This window comes from Pan paniscus, chromosome 9, assembly GCF_029289425.2.
Source record: "Pan paniscus chromosome 9, NHGRI_mPanPan1-v2.0_pri, whole genome shotgun sequence".
Classification (NCBI taxonomy): Eukaryota; Metazoa; Chordata; class Mammalia; order Primates; family Hominidae; genus Pan; species Pan paniscus.
Genome location: NC_073258.2, coordinates 103953260 through 103972255, shown reverse-complemented (window position 1 = coordinate 103972255; position 18996 = coordinate 103953260). Strand labels below are relative to the sequence as shown.

The window sequence follows — 18996 nt, the reverse complement described above, 5'->3', positions numbered from 1 at the left end:
AGGCTGAGGCAGGAGAATTGTTTGAACCTGGGAGGCAGAGGTTGCTGTGGGCCGAGATTACACCACTGCACTCCAGCCTGGGCGACAAAGCAAGACTCTGTCTCAAAAAATAAAAATAAAAAATATATATACATGGATCCTGCCTTTCACGGAGATTACTATATGGTGGAGGAGAATCAATATTAAACACACAAACATGAAACAAGAATATTTGATAAGAGCACACAGCAAGAAGATCAAATCAGGACTTGAAGATCTGGGAAGACTTCCCTGAGCAAGTGAGATCTAAGTTGAAAGATAAAAGATAAGTTGAAAGATGAAGGACAAGGATAGTTAATAAGGAATCAACTAGGAAAAGGGATCAATCTATTATAAAATATTCTTGACAGTTACCTGATTGGGTATAATTTCATAATTGGCCTCTTCAAAGACCTGCTTTAATGCAGCACTTAGTTCATCATATTCCACTTCTTTCAATTCAATTCCCGGAAAGACATCTTTTATCAGTGCATCAAACCGGGTGCAATCAGTAAACGTAAACTTTGACATTGTATTAAGCCTCAGTGCTTGTACCACAATATGACTTTCATTAGCTAGAAAAAAGTTTCATTTTAAAATTATTTATTATTACTTTAATGATGAAAAAAGTTTTTAAATATTCTATAGCCTTGATATGCATTATTAAGCATTAAATGCACTAGAATTTAGTAACATTTAAAGACATTACATCACATGAATTGGCAAGCTTACTTTAATATCTTTTGACTGCTAAAAAGTAAATATCACTAAGTACAGTTATAAACTCTTTTCCATAGAATTCAAATCACAGGGTACCAAGACTTTAATTAATAATAAAAATCATTATCACTTATATTTGCATAGTACTTCACCTTTTATATTATATGATGTAATCCTTTTAACAACCCTATAAAGTAGGTTAAAAAGTATTACTATTGTTATTCTAATTTTACACATGAGAATGTTAAGTCTCTGAAGGTTTAAGTGACTTTCTGAAAAGGCACAGCAGTATTACAGCTAAGATTCAATTCCAGATAAACTAATTCTAAATTCAGGTGCCTCTCCAAATATACCAATATCGTCTCACAGTTTATGTCCTAAGATAAACAACTAACAAACTGCGCAACAATCTTTGATCAGCCTTGTTCAAATTTGGTTCACAAACCCATTCTTAAGCCAAATGCAAATACTGATACCACTGCCAGACTCTTATTTTCACAGATATTAGCTGCTGATTGGTAAGATACATAAAATCAAAGAAACTATTTGCCTGGCATTTCCTCTATAATTGCTTAATATTTCCATGTTTAAGTACACATAAAAAGTCTGGACTTCTCTAAAGCTTATTTCAAGCACTGAACTCATAAGCCATCTTTACTTATTACAGGTATGGTTTAAATATTCCTTAAAAATCACCAAATATAGACAATTAAAAAATAGTAACGTAAACACTCACAAAATAACTATATCTACCCAGGCATATGCCAACCTAATAATACAGCTAATGTAGATGCCATTTTTAAGAGACACACTTTGATCATTTAAAGTCCAAAGAGGTAATTTCATGTGGTCCTTTTTTCTATGTTGTCTCTACTTTCATAGTGTTTTAACTTAGTTTTCAATAGCAACCTGAAGAAACTGATTATTCAGCCTTTCATGAACGTATACCTCCACAGGTGGGGGAAATCGTTATTTTTATGTGAATAAAAAACCATTTTTTTATATGAGGAAAGTATAGCACATATATATGAGTCTGTATTGAGCTAAATAAATGAGTTAATGAATACATAAATGAGGCAGAAAAGACAAATCTTCATTATAGAAGAATTTCAAATAATATATGAAGATACTACCCCCCACCCCACCCCACCCCCCCAAACCCCGCAAGGAGTGGAGCTTAATCCTTTCCTTGCCACTCTGAGAGTAAGCTAGATTTATTAACATGATTCCAAAGAATAAAGCCAGGAGGGTAGAAAATAACTTCACATTGGAGAAACCTGGCAACACTACCATAGCCAGGTGATGAAGGTTAACATAACTAGTGATGTCATATGGTTGTTATATACCCACTGATATGACGCGGTAAGAAAGACACTCCACCTCTGCGGTATTCTTTCCAAACATTTATAACCTAGTCTAATCATAATATACTAACTTTAGAAAGAGAAAATCCTACATGTGTTTCTAAGGTTTCTGTTCTTGTTTCAAGACAAGACAAATTATCAGGCTCTACTCTACACCTACTGAATCAGGACCTTTTGGGGTGGGGTCTAATAATCTGTTTTAACAAGCCACTAGGTGATTCCAATGGACATTGAAGTTAAAGAACAAGTGGACTTTACATATTACAACTATTTAATATTTAACACACATTAAAACTTATAAGACATCAGGTAAAAACTGGAGAAGACCTGAATAAAGTAGGAAATTTAGTTTAAAAACAATGTATCAAAGTTGATTCATTAGTTGTGACAAATATACCACACTAATGAAAGATGTTAACAACAGTAGAAATTGGGGCAGGGCATACAATAATCCTTAATATTGTATCTACAACTTTTCTGTAAATCTCAAACTATTCTAAATTAACGCTTATGTTTTTAAAAATAAGTTAATGTATTTGGAATAATCAATCATACCATTCTGTGTAGTGCCACTTTTCTTTAGCTGTCTAAGGAGATTTCCACTTCCTCTCAGAACTGTCTTCAAAGCTCTCAAACCCCAATCATAATGTTGCTGAGGTGTCAAAAGTTCCCTGAAGTAGAGACATGGAAATCAACGCATCAAATAGCTAGAAGAAATTACTTTCATCATAACATCCAAAGAAATACAGAATATAACTACTGACACATAGAAATGAATGTTGATATCCCATTAATTTATATAAGGGAAGCGACCACACAAAATAATCATTCAAGTAAGCTGTTAAAGATGGACGGTTCTCAAGGGTAGGATAAAGCTTTTATGAACAAGCTAATTATCTTAATGAAGACACCGAATGACAATTACCTGTTACCCTAATGCCTAAAGCCTTTAATCAATCCATCTTGCTCTCAATCTCTGACACTGTCTAGTTCACCATTATCTCTTAAGTGATATGGAAGAGAATTGTACATTGTCCCAAAGAAGCTAAATGTCAATTTCTATTACTAGAAATAAGACATAAGAAAAATTGTGAAGGATTCTTTCCAAAGAACAGTAGTTTGTGAGTGGTCAGCTGATAAATTAGTTCAATAAGAATCATTTAGCTGAAGCACTCTAATATAAACATTTTGAAGAAAAAAAACTGATCAAATTAATAATATTTAAGAAAAGCAAGTAGTTTTGAACCAATATTTTTATGTGCATGCTAAAGCCTTTCATATCTACACTATAAGTACAATAAAATCATCAGAATAAAAATCATGCCATAGGTGAATTGAGAAAATATGAAAATGATCACTAATAACCATAATCAATCATTAGAAATGCAAAATATAAAAATATTTAGAACAAGAAAACTCACCTAGATAGATTGAAAATAGCTACCAATTTTCTGCCCAATACTTTAGCGTCTTTAAATCCTTCCGAATAGAGAATAACTTCTGCAATAAGCTCATTGTCTGGACGAGACATAGCTACGGGCCTGAAAAGCTGTTTAAGATTATCAGGCAGTTTTTGTCTTCCTCCATAACCTTTTCCAGCAGGATTCATAGTGATAAAAATTCCAGAATTAGAATTTACTTCTACCTGAAATATTAATTAAAAATATTAATTTAAATATTAAATATTAAGTTAAATAAAATATTTAACATATAGGCATCGTTTATATTTGAAACTATAAACATAAAATATGCTGCCAACAGAAATTTTATTGTGACATATTACTACACATAAATCTTATACCTTAGCTAAATGTAACCTCCAATGTACTAACCATCTCCTTACTCAATATATGATAAATTCCTTAAGACCTACACTGCTTTGCAGAGTTTATTTATAATCAGTTTTTTCAGGCTGAATGTTTAAGAGATACTAATTTCATTATCTATTTATACATTAAATATATGTTTACTGAAAGCCTTCTTAGTACTAAACACTTTGTTAAGTACACAGAGACAACTGAACTAAATAATACTTTAAGCCACTCTGGAGCTCAGAGTCTATCTGGTATTACAGACAGGCAATCATAATGTAATAAATATTATGACAGGGAAGAACTGAATGTGATAACAGCACTTAGTAGGAGGATTTTCAGCAAAATCCTAAGAATAGAAGCTAAATTAGAATGTGTAAACAATGAATGGGCAATTAGTAAGTAGAAGTATCTAGAGTAGAAAAACCAAGAGAGAAAGAAGAAATATAAATCAGGGAAGGTTTGTTTATGTTTTAGTTATTATTAAGATGAAAAAGATGTGATTATGTTTAAAACCTAATGAGGAATTGGTAGAGGAGGGAAGACTGAAGCTATAGCACAAGGGATAATAAGGTCCCAGGGAAGAGGATTCCAAAGCACAAGTGAAAAGATTAGTACTGGTTGGGAGAAAAGACAATTCTTTCTTTGTAAGAGAAGAAAAAATAGTGAATGTAGAAGAAACTAAATCTTGAAGGCAGGTAATTCTCACTTAATAGTTTCTTCTCTTTTTCTTTGTGAAGAGTTTAAACATCACATAAACAACATGTTAACAATTTAGAACTGGTCTTACATTCTTGGGCTACCTAGAAAACTATGTACTGTGAAAATGTTATTTTATATAACATGATAATTTCTTAGTTCTTACAACTTTCTGTATTCAGCAATCCACATTATATAAAAAAGTTTACGTTTTCTTTACAAACAAATTTATATTCTAGTGACATTAATGTATATCTCCTATTTGGAGAAGTGAGGAACAAAATAGCTAAGTGTTTGTTGTTTTAACATTCATATAGAATAATGATCAAAAACATGTGCTTCATTCTGCTCCTATGCTTGAAGGTTAAACAAAAAAAAAAATGTGCTTCAGAATTAGACAGACCTGGGTTCAATTCCTAGCTCCACTTCTTACTCTTACTTATCAAGTCCTAGTTTCTTCAGCCACAAAGCAGGGAAAAAAATAATAGCACCTACTTCAAAGGGTTGTGGTAATTATTAAATGAGACAATACATTAAGGCACTGTGAACAATGTCAGCACAGATAATAGAATAATATATAATACAACAATATAAATATTATTATAACTGAATTATCCAAAATGGAAAGTTTAAAAATGAATAATGGGCTGGGTGTGGGGCTCACACCAGTAATCCCAGCATTTTGGGAGGCCGAGGGGGGTGGATCACCTGAGGTCAGGAGTTCAATACCAGCCTAGCCAACATGATCAAACCCTATCTCTACTAAAAATACAAAAATTAGCTGGGCGTGGTGGCGGGCACCTGTAATCCCAGCTATTCAGGAGGCTAAGGCAGGAGAATCGCTTGAACCTGGGAGGCGGAGGTGGCAGTGAGCCAAGATCACACCACTGCACTCCAGCCTGGGCAACAAGAGCAAAACTCTGTCTCAAAAAAAAAAAGAATAATGAAAGTAGGACCAAAAAAGGGTAAGAAACCTCAGAAACATTTTATAGCTAAAAAAATCTTACAACACAGGTTACAGATTAGAAACACGGATGTCAGGAGAAATAAAAAGAGAATATTGCTTAAGTATGAGTAATATCAAGTCTTACAAAATATTTTAATTCTTTAAATTCCCAACATATTCTATACCTCCTTGCCAAGCAGTTCACATACAGTTCTATGATTCTTCAAAGCATCTTGAATTGTCTGGATTTGCATAGAAACTGCTGACAGTACAGATTCTTCCAGCCTATTAAATTCATCAAAACAACCCCAGGCCCCACACTTCACCAAACCAACAAATATTCGTCCCATTGACTTCACATCGATGCCCTTAAAAACAACAATAAAAATTATAGTCATTAAAAAATAATCAAAATCTCCATAACTACTTAATATTTAATGTTACTTATTGATAAGGTGATAATTTATCCCATCTATGCCTCTTTTGCTCATTTTAAAATACGGATTAAGTAGCTACTCTTTCAAAACCCAGGTTGATTTCAAGGGATAAACAAAATAATGCATGTGAAAGTGTTCTAAAAAGCTTGCAGAAAAAATACAAAATTTGTGTTAGTTACTCTTTAAGTCAAAATACAAATTACATACAAAATGTTTTTAAAACTGTCATCTGAAATGAACAGAAGATTTTTCCTTTTGTATTATTCTCTTTACTAAAAACATTTTTCTGCAATGTAATATAAATCTTCATTCTGTATTTAAAATTATTTCTTTGCCATAATTCTTAGAAAGTTTTGGACTATACTATGTACAACCTCTGTCCATTTTACATTTCAATTTAAACAAATTCTGTCTTCAACTAATTTAAATGTAGTGATTTTTAAGTAGAGTATTTCATATACTAATAGAAACTAATCTAAATATGATTAACCCATTGTTACATATTTTGATAATTATTTATCCTACCTCATCACAATTAAAGACTAAAACTTGTCTTCCAAGAAGTCCACCTAAAGCCTTTACTGACTCCGTTTTCCCAGTTCCAGCTGGTCCATAAGGATTTCCTCCAAGTCCCATCTTCATGGCTTGAGTGAGAGTTAAGTAGCACTTGTCTGTCAATGGAGTATAAACCAGTTTGGAAGCATTACCCTATACAAGAACAACACAAAGTCAGAGTATTCATGTTCTATTCAACATTTACAAATATTTTTACAGCATGAGATTGTAGTTAAAAAGATAAAAATGCAACAAACAGGTTAAAGTTTTTAACACAGAAAAATATCCAAAATTTTTTCTAGTGAAAGAAGCTTTCTAAACACAAGCTGAAATCAAACTTATTTTTCAAGAAAGTATTTCATACTATACTCAATACATTGTTAGGTTTCAAAATTGTTTCTCAAGTTCTTGTTAATGGCACAAAGATATACTTCTAAGGAAATCCAAAATTATTATACAGTAATCATCCCATTTCATATTTTAAAATTTATATAAACTATTTCCTTGACTCTTATGATATCCACAAGTCAGAACTATTTTGGAGATCACAAAGTGTAATGAATTTGAAAAATTCCTTAAGAAATTAATCATGTAATTTATCAAATAATTCTCAAAGTTTCTACTAAACTGTAGGGAAAACAGACTCCCATTCCAGCTACAATTTACAGTGTGTTTTTCCTCAATTGAGGTAGATAGATTTGGGTCTCAAATACATTTCCCTTTTGAAAAAGCCATTTGGCAGCTCTCCTAACATAGGTTTATTAACAATATTTTCAAATATATTTTGATGATTCATTCATTATGATAGAAAAAGGCAGAGGCAACAGGTGGAATTTTTGAGAACATGTTTACATTAACTAGGTTATTTGTCTGAAAATTTTTTCATCTTACAAACTAAAAAATATTTAGCAAACATTTTAGCATATTTAAAATTACACTAATTTTTGCCTTGTATAAGGAGACGCAAACCAAATTGCTTTGACTGAGGTTGTCTATATTCAGTTCTCCTTAGATGAAGATATATTTCAAATTGTATATACATGCAACTCCAAGAAAAGGTACATTTTTGAGAATTCAGTACAATACTAGCAATATTTTAACTTTTTTGTATATAGAATGAAGTTTCACTTTTTTCTTATGTGACACCTTTCTAATTCTGATTAAACAAGACAATACTAAAAATATTATGGAAAAATTACTACTTAAATAAAAAAGTATTTCTACCAATAACAAATTTTCTTTAAAGTAAATAATTTCTAATTGGAAATATAAAACACTGCCACAACTCATACCTGATATTCATAAGTATACTGAAATTCAGAATCCACCATTTGAACACAACATGTATGATCACTTTTCATATAGAATCTAAGTTGTTTTTTCCAAGCCCAGTCCTCAGTTGTATGAACCTGAATTTGGTTTAATTGCTTTACCACATCAATATTATGGATAATGTCAAGAATTAGGGCTTTAAGTTTAAGCTCCAGGATGCCCGATTCTAGGCAGAAATAAAAATATTGACAGTTGGAGAAAATGTTAGCCTGTGATTTATATAATTTATGATTATGTGTACAGGTGATTTCTCCATGAATTTAAATGGTAATTTCATGACACATATGAATGGTATAGTAATACAAATCACATAAGCTAAAAAAGTCAAATCTACCGGTAAGTAAAAAATAAGAATTTTGAGTATAAAAATTAAGATATCAAAATTCCAAGAGAAAAGAGTTTCTGTTCCTTATTCAAGGGAGTAAGCACACTCCACTCTGCTTCTCCCTCTGAATGCAGGCATAAAAACCTGTTGGACAACACACATTGAACTGCTATTTAGAACTCTGAAAAGAGTAGCAGGCAGGTTGAGGAAGACCAGAATTAGAAGAGACACCAAACCAGTGGTGGATTTACCATTGTATTTTTCCCCGCTTCTGGCAACGCTAGGACCATACCCAATGCAGCCAGAAACCCAAACTGGTGTAGACAGAGCTCTAGAAAACCACCTCTAGCTCAGGCTTTAGAAGGAAAGGGGTCTTCTGCTAGCTATCCCACTGGCAGCTGGGACCCAGAAGTCCCTAAAACTCCAGAGGAGCTGTGATCCCAAGAGAGTAGGCAAACCCAAATTGCACAAAAGTGTGCAAGAAAATAAAGTACATGAACCCCAGCTTTCTGGCCAGAGAAACAAAACAGAAGGCTGAGGGAACCATAAAATGCTGGGAAGATCATGGAGAAGAAGGAGATTGAAAAAATAACCCCATAAACTTCTTTAGGAACTCCTGGACTCATTCCCAAGGTGTGGTACATGAATAGATCTCATCCTAATCAGAAACCAAAGACTGGAATTGGCTACGAGGGAACACATGTGGGACAGACTGAAATAGCACTGCAAAGATTTGAAAACAGACTGACACCAGAACCATAACCCACAGAAAGCTGCCTAGAACTTGCAATCTGAACCCAACAGGATCAGTTGCTAAAACCAAAATATCAATGTTCTCCAGAGGATTTAAACAAAACCCAAACCCTCATAACATAATACTCAAAATATCCATGATATCATCCAAAATTATTCAACATGCAAAGAACCAAGAAAATCTCAATTCACACAAGAAAAGACAATAATAAGTACCAGTATCTAGATGACATACCTGTTGAGGTTATCTGCAAAAGACTTTAAAGTACTATTATTGCCAGGCAAAGAGGCTCATGCCTGTAATCCCAACACTTTGGGAGGCCGAGGCAGGAGGACTGCTTGAGCCCAGGTGTTTGAAACCAGCCCGGGCAACATGGCAAAACCATGTCTCTACAAAAAATAAAAAAGTCAGCCAGCCATGATGACACGTGTCTGTAATCCCAGCTACCCAGGAGGCTGAGGTGGGAAAATTGCTTGAGCTCAGGAGGTCAAGGCTGCAGTGAGCCACAGTCTCACCACTGCATTCCAGCCTGGATAACAGAGCAAGAACCTGTCCCCGTCCTCCAAAAAAAAAAAAAAAAAAAATACTTTAAAGCGCTATTATAAAAGTGCTCTAAGAAGTACAAGAAGTAAAAGGTGAAGACTTTTGAAACAAGTGGAAAGACAGAATATCTCAGCAAAGGAATAAAAAAAAAATAAATAGAAATTTTAAAGCTGAAAAATTCTTTGAAAATCACTGAATGGACTCAATATTGAAATGGAAATAATAAAGGAAAGAGGCAGTGAACGTGAAGACAGAGCAGTAGAAATTATGCAGGCTAATAAAGAGGAAAAATTAAAAAAAAAAAAAAGGCAGCGCCTCAGAGATCCAAGCCCATGCCAAAAGGTCTAACATCCATGTCATGAGAAACTCAGAAGGATAGGAGAAAGAGTATAATACAGGAAGAATGTTTGAAGAAATAAGAGCTAAAAACTTCCCAGATTTTGGTGAAAAACAAATGTACAGATTGAAGCTGAGATAACCCCAAAGAGAATAAATGCAAAGATGTCTCTATATCATAATCAAACTACTGAAAACTAAAGAATATGAGAAAATCTTGAATGCTGCCAGAAAAAAAAAGTAATGTATTACTTATAGAATAACAACTCAAATGACTGTGGATTCCTCATCAGAAAACATATAGCTCAGATGGAAGCAGAACACTTTAAATGCGAAAAGAAAAGAATTGTTAACCCAGGATAGCCAGTGAAAAATTCTTCAGAAATAAAGGTAAAATAAGACATTCTTGGATGAAGGAAATCTATGTGAATTCACAGTCAGCACACCTTCTCCAAAAGAAACACTAAAAGAAGTTCTTTAGACAGAAGGAAAATGACACCAGAAGGAAACCTGGAACATCAGGAATAAAGGAAGGGCAACAAATGGTAAACATCTAGGTATATAGAAAAGATTGTTCTCCTCGAGTTTTTTCAAATAACTTTGATGGTTAAAAGCAAAATTTATAACATAATCTCATGGAGTTTTCAGCGTATGTAAATGTAAAATATTAAGACAACTACAATATTAAAAGGAGAGGATAAAGAAGCCTATATGGTAGTAAGGTTTCTATATTCTATTTAAATTAGTAAATTACTGATTCAAAGTACATTATAAAAATTTAAGTATATATGTTGTAATTCCTCGAGTAATCGCCAACACAGATATACAGTCAAAAACACAATAGGTAAATTAGGATAGAATACCAAAAAATAACCCAAAACCAGGCAGAAAAGGGAATGTCTTTTCCATACCAGTATTCCCTGGATCCTCAGAACTTGTATCAATGTTAGTATATTGCTCTAACTTATTCACCAGTTGTGTTTCAATCTGATGAAGACTATGATCTTTAATAGCATTTTCTACATCTTCAGTGAATTTAATCTGCTCCGCCAAGCATAAAATCTATTGAATAAAGAGAAAAATTATTTTTAAAAGGTGAATTTACTTAGAAATATTTTATAAATTTAAAGAAAGACACCTTTTTTCAAATAGCCAATTGTATATTGGATCTCTCCATCTTAATGTCATACTGGAACCTTAAATATTAATAGAGTAATACAGTAGTAGAAAAACTATTGTGTGATGCAGCCAAGCCTACTTCACAGAACTCATTTCATACTATACTCTACTACAAGCCTATTTTTCTGGTCCTATAACCCACTATGTTTATTGTAACCTCAAAGCCTTTGTATTTTCTTCCCCTCTCTTCAGAAATGGCTTCTTTTCAACCAGTAAACTACAAAGATATCAAAGTATGATGCATTCTAATTAATAAAAGGGCAATCTTTAGCATTTCAAAATAATTTCTTAGTATACTACTGAAGTCTACAATAGCAAAATTCCAGTGTTCTCCTAAACTGAGATCTGCCTTGGCCAGGTGCAGTGGCTCATGCCTGTAATCCCAGCACTTTGGAAGGCTGAGGTGGGTGGATCACTTGAGGCCAGGAGTTCAAGACCAGCCTGGTTAACAAGGAGAAACCCCGTCTCTACTGAAAAATACAAAAATTAGCCAGGTATGGTGGCACATGCCTGTAATTCCAGCTACTTAGGAGGCTGAAGCACGAGAATCGCTTGAGCCTGAGAGGCGGAGGTTGCAGTGAGCCGAGATCACACCACTGCATTCCACATGAGAGCAGGCTAAGCTGCTGTCTTACTCCAATTTAAAACATTCTGTAAATATTACATTATGGTTCTTTTATGGAAGAGAAAGCCAATTAGTAACTCATTTCTAAGCAAAGTCATCGCCCAAACAAACTTTGTGGTATGAAACTCATCAGTTTCTTTAATCAGGTATATGATGAGGCATTTACGGAGAACCAAATCTGCTTTTGAGAAAAATACTTTGCTCTTTCATTTTCATATAAAAATGTTCCTTTGCTACCTTCAAGCCTAATCCTAGGCAATACTACTGAATTTCTATATTATAAATACATATCAATAAACTTAATTTTTTACAGTCTGCTATGTAATTTCTGTGAATGGCTAACAAAAGTTATAGTTAAGTTACAGTCCTGGGTTATAAAATCGCATTACTGTTAAAGACAGCTGGATAGGAACTAATATTATGAATTACCTAAACTGTAATGACAATTAAGTGTGCTCTGCAAACATTACGAAATAACCTTCAAAATGACTTGATAACGTAGGTACTTGAAGGTCAGGTAAATAATGTGTCAAAATGTTCTACTCAGGATAACTAACAAAGATTCATATTTAAACCAAAGTCAGATTCTTTCTACTTTACCACACTGCCTCCTTCCCATACCAGAAAGTACCCTCTCTACCGTTATTTCTGGTCTATATAAAAAAAGTAACCGAATTATCAGTACACAATAACCAATTATGCTACTCAATTCCCTTATGTAAATACTCTTGAGATCAATATTTCTTAGCATTAACTGCTAATAAACTAGAATTCTTTATTTTAGTAGATAATGAACAATTTACATTTTTAGTAGTTCACACTTTTACCTGATTGCTCAAGGGCCTGGAGGTAAGTTGCAGGCTGAAATCCAACAACTTTCTCTAGCCTATTACCTCCCACTATATCTCCCAATACAATTGTCATTTCCCTAACCCAAATATTATATAATATTGCTTTTGTAGACTTTTTTTATACTGTGTCTTTTATTCTAAGTTGATTTATAAATCCTATCTGGAAGTTGACAGAGTACTAGGCAACATTTTCAGTGGTAATAAAGCAGTCTACTCTGGTTCTACAATGGCTTTGGTTATTCAGTGATGATTACTTATATTTTTCTCTAAGAATTTGAGCTTTTTTGAAACATTTCAGTTTGCCTTAAAATGAAAAAAGATACAAATGGCATGTATGAGAAAATGGTTCAGAATGTAAACTGTTCCAAGCTTCCATACTTAAAGAAAATCAACATAAAAACCTGTTCCAATAGCCACTACATTTTTTTTATTTGAAAAGCAAATAACTTTGAGAGCTGCTGGTAGATTTTTCTGTAAGAAATCATGAAACATCCCAATGTCTACCATCCACAGTCCCTAAGAACTAAAGTTCCTGATGACCTACACCTGTAACAGTCTGGCCCAACTATTAAACAACGCAGGATGTTTAACACAAGTCTTAGTGCTACATTTTGATATAGACTGGTACAAATTTTGTAAGCTAAATATCTAGTACCCAGTGTTCAAGGATGAACTCCTATTAACCCTGAGCTGCAGCCATCTCTGTAATTCACCATATGACCTCACTCTCACTGTCAATATTACAGTTTAGTGTTATGACTATTTCAGATTTACACTAATACCTGCTAAGTTCCTGCCAGCTCCAATGCTTAGATGATCCCATGGGAGGGATGGACGGGTAGGGGACAACAGTGTTATAGATCCTGTGATTCTCCATCAATGATGAACTAATCATCTGGAACCAGGAAGCTATTAGATGCCTGATTCCCTCCTCCCCATCCTACTCACCACTGGCCTAGGTTGCTTGGATCTCAATTCATCCCCCACATTTTACAGCTGAAGGAACTGAGACTCAGAAGTTAAGCAATTTGTCCGTTAACTGTTAGATAAAGGGAGAAAACAGATGCGATTTATCTGAGCCTCCTGGCTTCTAGGTCAGGGATCTTTCCATGTACCATGCCTATGTAGCTTCTACACGTAAGCCCCCTTACCTGTGAAGGGAACAGAGATGGGTCAACTGCACCTTGAGAACTTCGCCCAGTAGTAACACATTCCTTCAACAACTGTTCCAAAGTTTTCTTCATTTCCAAGGCCAAATCATTCAACCATGTCTGAAAAAGAAATTGGAAAGTAATATAAACAAGACATAAAATAAGCTGGAAAATAATATATATAAGATATAAAATAAATATACAATCTACTAACCCTATACTGTTATTTCAAGATGGGGTATTATACTTTCCTATTGATCATTACACTCCTAAAATGTGTTATGGGAATATAATTCTTTATTTTCTTAATGAACAGTTTAAATAATTTGAATAAAACAATTTTTTCACCTCTTAGGATAATGATGAGTGTGAAAACTCATAAATTTGTGGCTAACACTACCATGACTATATCTACACAAGCCAATATAATATGAGCATTTAAAAGTTGACCCATTCACTTCATCATTATGATGAATCAAACCAGATAGTTTGGCCAATAAATCAGGGTCAAAATGGCTGGCTAAGTTCCTGGCTCATGCCATCCTGATGATCTTATATTCATAAAGTCGTAACCATAGGAAGGGATTGCTTCATCAGGATGAAATGTATTATTTGGGGGCTTAGATTGCTTCATCCAACAAAACTAATTTTGTTTCAAAGTGAAAAAAATGTATTTTTCCACTCACTTGATTATATATAAAATAATAAAAAGTTAAAATAACAATGATTGATAGAAACAACAATGAATATTTATGAATCACTTCTTAACCTTAAAAATATGTCATTTGTAATAAAAAGGCAAAAGCTGCAATCTGAGCCTTTCATCATTGCGTACTTAAATTACTCTGAGTTCCAGCTTTTTTTTTCAATCTGTAGAGCATTTTCCAGTATTGAAAATAGCATCAAAATTCACTGAAGCTAAAGAGTGAGAATCTGCCTCTCAGTGCATGGCAACAGAGACACCTACTCTGCTAACAATCATAAAGCTTCCAGAGTTTCAACTTTTCCTTTGCTGGTATACCTGCTCTAGCCCAGTTGCTAAAATTTAAGCTCTGTCCCTCTGTGTATATCCAACAAAACTACAAGAGAGGAAAAAAAACAAAACTCTTAACCAAATATGATTAGCAAATCTCCCAGGTTTTCAATCAACTGATTTATGCACTCAATATCCAATAAAATGTTGTAACCTAACCAGGAATAAACATTTTGCTAGGCTGTATGGACATGCACATGGTAAGGCATGGGCCCTGGCTTCCAGTTGGAAGATAACTGAAATTGAAAAATTACAATTCCATGTGATGCAATCTATTGCTAGTTAGTTTTAGCTATATGCCTATAATAGGCCTTTGATCAGTTTACTTCCAGTCCTGCAGAACCAGTTAATCAATAGTTGTTTGCTTACTTGTTCACCCAAATCATCTTATACAAATTCATATTTTAAAGAGTAAAGACAACTAAAATGTATTGAGTACCATGTTCCAAGCACTAAATAGTGTACTTAAAGCCAATTATCTCATTTAATTTTTAATTGAAAGTCTTTGCAACAGTTACAGGTTGAACATCCCTAATCCAAAAATCCAAAATCCAAAATCCTCCAAAATCTAAAACTTTTTGAGGTTGACATGATGCTCAAAGGAAACGCTTATTGGAGCATTTTGGATTTTCACATTAGGGATGCTGAACTGACATAATGCAAATAGTCCAAAATCTAACAAAATCTGAAATCTGAAACACTTCTGGTCCCAAATACTTTGGATAAGACATACTCCACCTGTACTGAGATTACCATTTTACTGATTAGAAAAACAACACTCTAAGTCACATAGCTATTAAGTTGTGGAGCTAAGATTAATATCTAAGATTTTTTACTCCAAGGCCAAGGTTCTTTTCATAATTACAGGCTGCCTTCCAAAGACTACAAATCCATATTCTTTTTAATATCAAAATACTCCAAAACTAACAAAACAAATCATTTTTAAGATATGAGCTGAGTTTCCTAAAATACCTAAATTAACCAACTTTACCCTCTAAATTGACTAAATTATTTTAGAAACAAAGTTCATATATAGTTAATTCTTTTTGTTTTCATATTTGAAAAAGAATTGCTTACCTCTACATTATTTGATAGAGGAACTTTATTTTTAAAAGGTACAACTTCTCCCTCTAAAGATTTCATTGCAGTTATATGTTTTGATTCCTCATCAAAGCAAACACTGTTAATACCTGAAATATAAAAGCAATGATTGAAAGGCAAAAGGATTAAAGACATAATTATTAGATACAATATATGTGTCACATAGTGTTAATATATACCCTAAAACATATATAATAATCAAATTATAATGTATACCACATAATATATGGTGCTCCTAGTGTTTAAATGTCCTATTGAGGGAAAAAAATTACTTTCTGAATCAATATTCTTATCACTCATCTGAAATATTTCTTATCAATAGCTATCTATATGTGACATGATTCACTGGTCAAATTTGTGAATGTTTATTTAGATATTTCTATATATGTTTGTTTATTCATTCCTACCATTTTCCAGAAAAAAAAATTTAGGCAACCTAATCAACTACTACGTACCAATCAGTAAGAATTGTCCTAACTCACATTCTTGGGGGAGTGAAAAATGTTATAACCTCTTTGGAAAATTATTTGGCAGTTTCTAAAAAAGTTAAACATATATTTACTATATGACTTAGCAATTCCAAAACTAGGTGTTTATCCAATACAAATAAAAATGTATGTCTACAAAAAGACTTGTATGATTGTTTACAACAGCTTTATTCATAATAGCCAAAAACTGGAAATAACCCAAATGCCCATGAACAGGTAAATGTGTTGAAGGCAAATAAGACTTCCCTTTCCCCCAAATTTGCATATTACTTTATAGTATATAAAAAACTTGAATATATTATGTCATTTTGATCTTCACAAAAAAACTATATTATTATTTGCAATATAAAGAAAAAACTAAATTTCAGAGAGGTAACTTGATAACCAATTAATAAACAACAGAGAGATTGGTTGAATAAAAGGGTTCTGATTCCAAGAGTTTGTTTTCTACTACTTCCCATTGCCCAAATCATAGTTACAAATATAAGCATCCTAAAGCTTCAGATACATAGGAATTGATGAATATTTCTGTACAGGACCAGAGAGTAAATATTTTAAGTCTAATGGACCATATGGTCAGTGTCAACTACTCAACTCTGCATTCATAGCATGAAAGGTATAGACAACAATACATAAACTACTGTGCAGGATTATGTTTCAACAAAACTTTACTTAAAAACAACAAGTAGTGAGCCAGATTTTGGCCCATGGGTTATATTTTGCTGATCCTTGATTATTAGTTAAAATGATGAAAATTATTTTACTTCATAAATTTAATTTGAAAAATACAGCTGTTTTCTATAGAGCTGTTTGCTCTATAGAAGAATTCATTTGCTTGTGCTTTCCAAGTAAATTAAGTATTTTAAGAAAATAATAGTCATTATTTTGGTAATAAACCTATTCCATTTGCCACTAATAAGTATCCCATTAAAGTGACTCTACAACATCAAAGCATTTGACATTACAGTTTTCCCCCAAGTAATCTCACCTGTTCCCATAGCTTACTATTATTTCTATATGGATGACTCCTACATTCTCACCTAGGTCTCTTCACTGACAATAACTGCCCATGGAGTATCTCCACCTGTATGTCATTCAGGACACCTTAAACTCTATAAGGAAGAGGCATATTCTCCTTCACTACAGGCCTTTGCACAGCCTATACCCACTGCCTGCCTGCCTTTTTCTAACTAAGGCCTATACATTCTTCAGATATCGCCCTAGATGTCACTTACTTCATGATGCCCTAAAACTGAGCTAAATGCCCTCACAGATGGACCTATAGCACCACATACTTATGTCAATCACCAGAATTGTCACACTGTATTATATTTGTCAACTTACAACCTTGTCTCTCCCATTAAACTGTACATTCTTTGGGTACAGGAACTTTATTTGGGTATATGAACTGACTACTGTATTCAGTAGTCTACTTAAGAGCATAATATTAGGCCTGGCAGACAGTTGAAACTCAATAAATATCTGTTAAATAAATGTTGAATCCTACCAGCAAAAAGCTTCTTCAGGTGAGACTGAATCACTGATGGGGTGGTAGACTGGCCCAATATTTCTAATAAGTCATCATCACCAATAAAATAAAATCTTGGGAATGCTGAGCGTTTTTCCTAATAAAAACAGAAACAAAAAATACCTTTCTTTTTTTCAAATAATTAAGATATCAAGTACTTTACAATTTATTATATATTTTTTTCTTAAAAAACATGCCTCCAAAAATTCATTTAATGATTTCTGACATCTTTGAAGCTGATCAAGTATTGTTAGTAGAGAATTTCTTATTCCAGCATGAGTAGTTAATGTTGTGACTCTATTGTCTTTCTTGATATCAGTCATTATTGATCTACAAAAGAAAAAAAAAGTATCTTCACATCTATTTTAACAATTTGGGGGGGTAAGAAAAACAGATTAAGACTTTTTTTACCTGCTTAAAATGAACTAAAGGTAACACTATTATAACTGTATTACACCTCTAGGAATGTTAAATATTAATATCACACTATCATTTTTAACTTCTTATATTTTAAATTATCTTATATATTTCATTTGCTAAGCTAATTTTTTTTTTTTTTTGAGATGGAGTCTCGCTCTGTCTCCCAGGCTGGAGTGCAGTGGCGCAATCTCTGCTCACTGCAAACTCCGCCTCCTGGGTTCCTGACATTCACCTGCCTCAGCCTCCCAAGTAGCTGGGAATACAGGCACCCGCCACCGCGCCTAGCTAATTTTTTTGTATATTTTAGTAGAGACGGGGTTTCACCGTGTTAGCCAGGATGGTCTCGATCTCCTGACCTCGTGATCCGCCCGCCTCGGCCTCCCAAAGTGCTGGGATTACAGGCGTGAGCCACCATGCCCAGCCTTGCTAAGCTAATTTTAAGCCCTACCTCATAGAGCTAATGGTCCAGTGACAGCAAAAGACATCAAATAACTTCTAGAAATATTTAAATAAAATTGTGATAAATGTTAAAAAGGAAAAGTAAAGTATTGTTAAAATGGCTAACAGGGCAACCCATAACCTAGGACTTCTTTAAGGAAGTAATTTAAATTGATATGCAGATGAAGAATAAAAAGAAAAAGTGAGTGAGTAGAAGACATTTCTGGCAAAGACTCTGGGAAGAAGATAGGTATGACTGAGAAACTAAAAGCTAGAGTCACTAAAGCAAAATGGAGAGCAGCACAAGAAAAGGATAGAGAAATGAACAAGGAGCAGATCATG

At 33.5% G+C, this 18996-nt stretch overlaps 1 protein-coding gene across 2 annotated transcripts in view; it reads right to left on the bottom strand.

Annotated features, from left to right (window-relative positions):
• Positions 1-18996, bottom strand: part of DYNC2H1 (dynein cytoplasmic 2 heavy chain 1) — a 374041-nt gene that overhangs the window by 306340 nt on the left and 48705 nt on the right. For both annotated transcript variants that reach the window (XM_003828371.5, XM_003828370.6), the window contains exons 27-37: positions 17994-18126; positions 17776-17893; positions 15757-15869; positions 13647-13766; positions 10752-10902; positions 7843-8048; positions 6521-6703; positions 5744-5926; positions 3524-3747; positions 2658-2773; positions 394-593 (exon numbers count right to left, since the gene is read on the bottom strand). In XM_003828371.5, the coding sequence (XP_003828419.1) occupies positions 394-593; positions 2658-2773; positions 3524-3747; positions 5744-5926; positions 6521-6703; positions 7843-8048; positions 10752-10902; positions 13647-13766; positions 15757-15869; positions 17776-17893; positions 17994-18126 (1747 nt within the window). The remainder of the gene's footprint in view (positions 1-393; positions 594-2657; positions 2774-3523; positions 3748-5743; positions 5927-6520; positions 6704-7842; positions 8049-10751; positions 10903-13646; positions 13767-15756; positions 15870-17775; positions 17894-17993; positions 18127-18996) is intronic.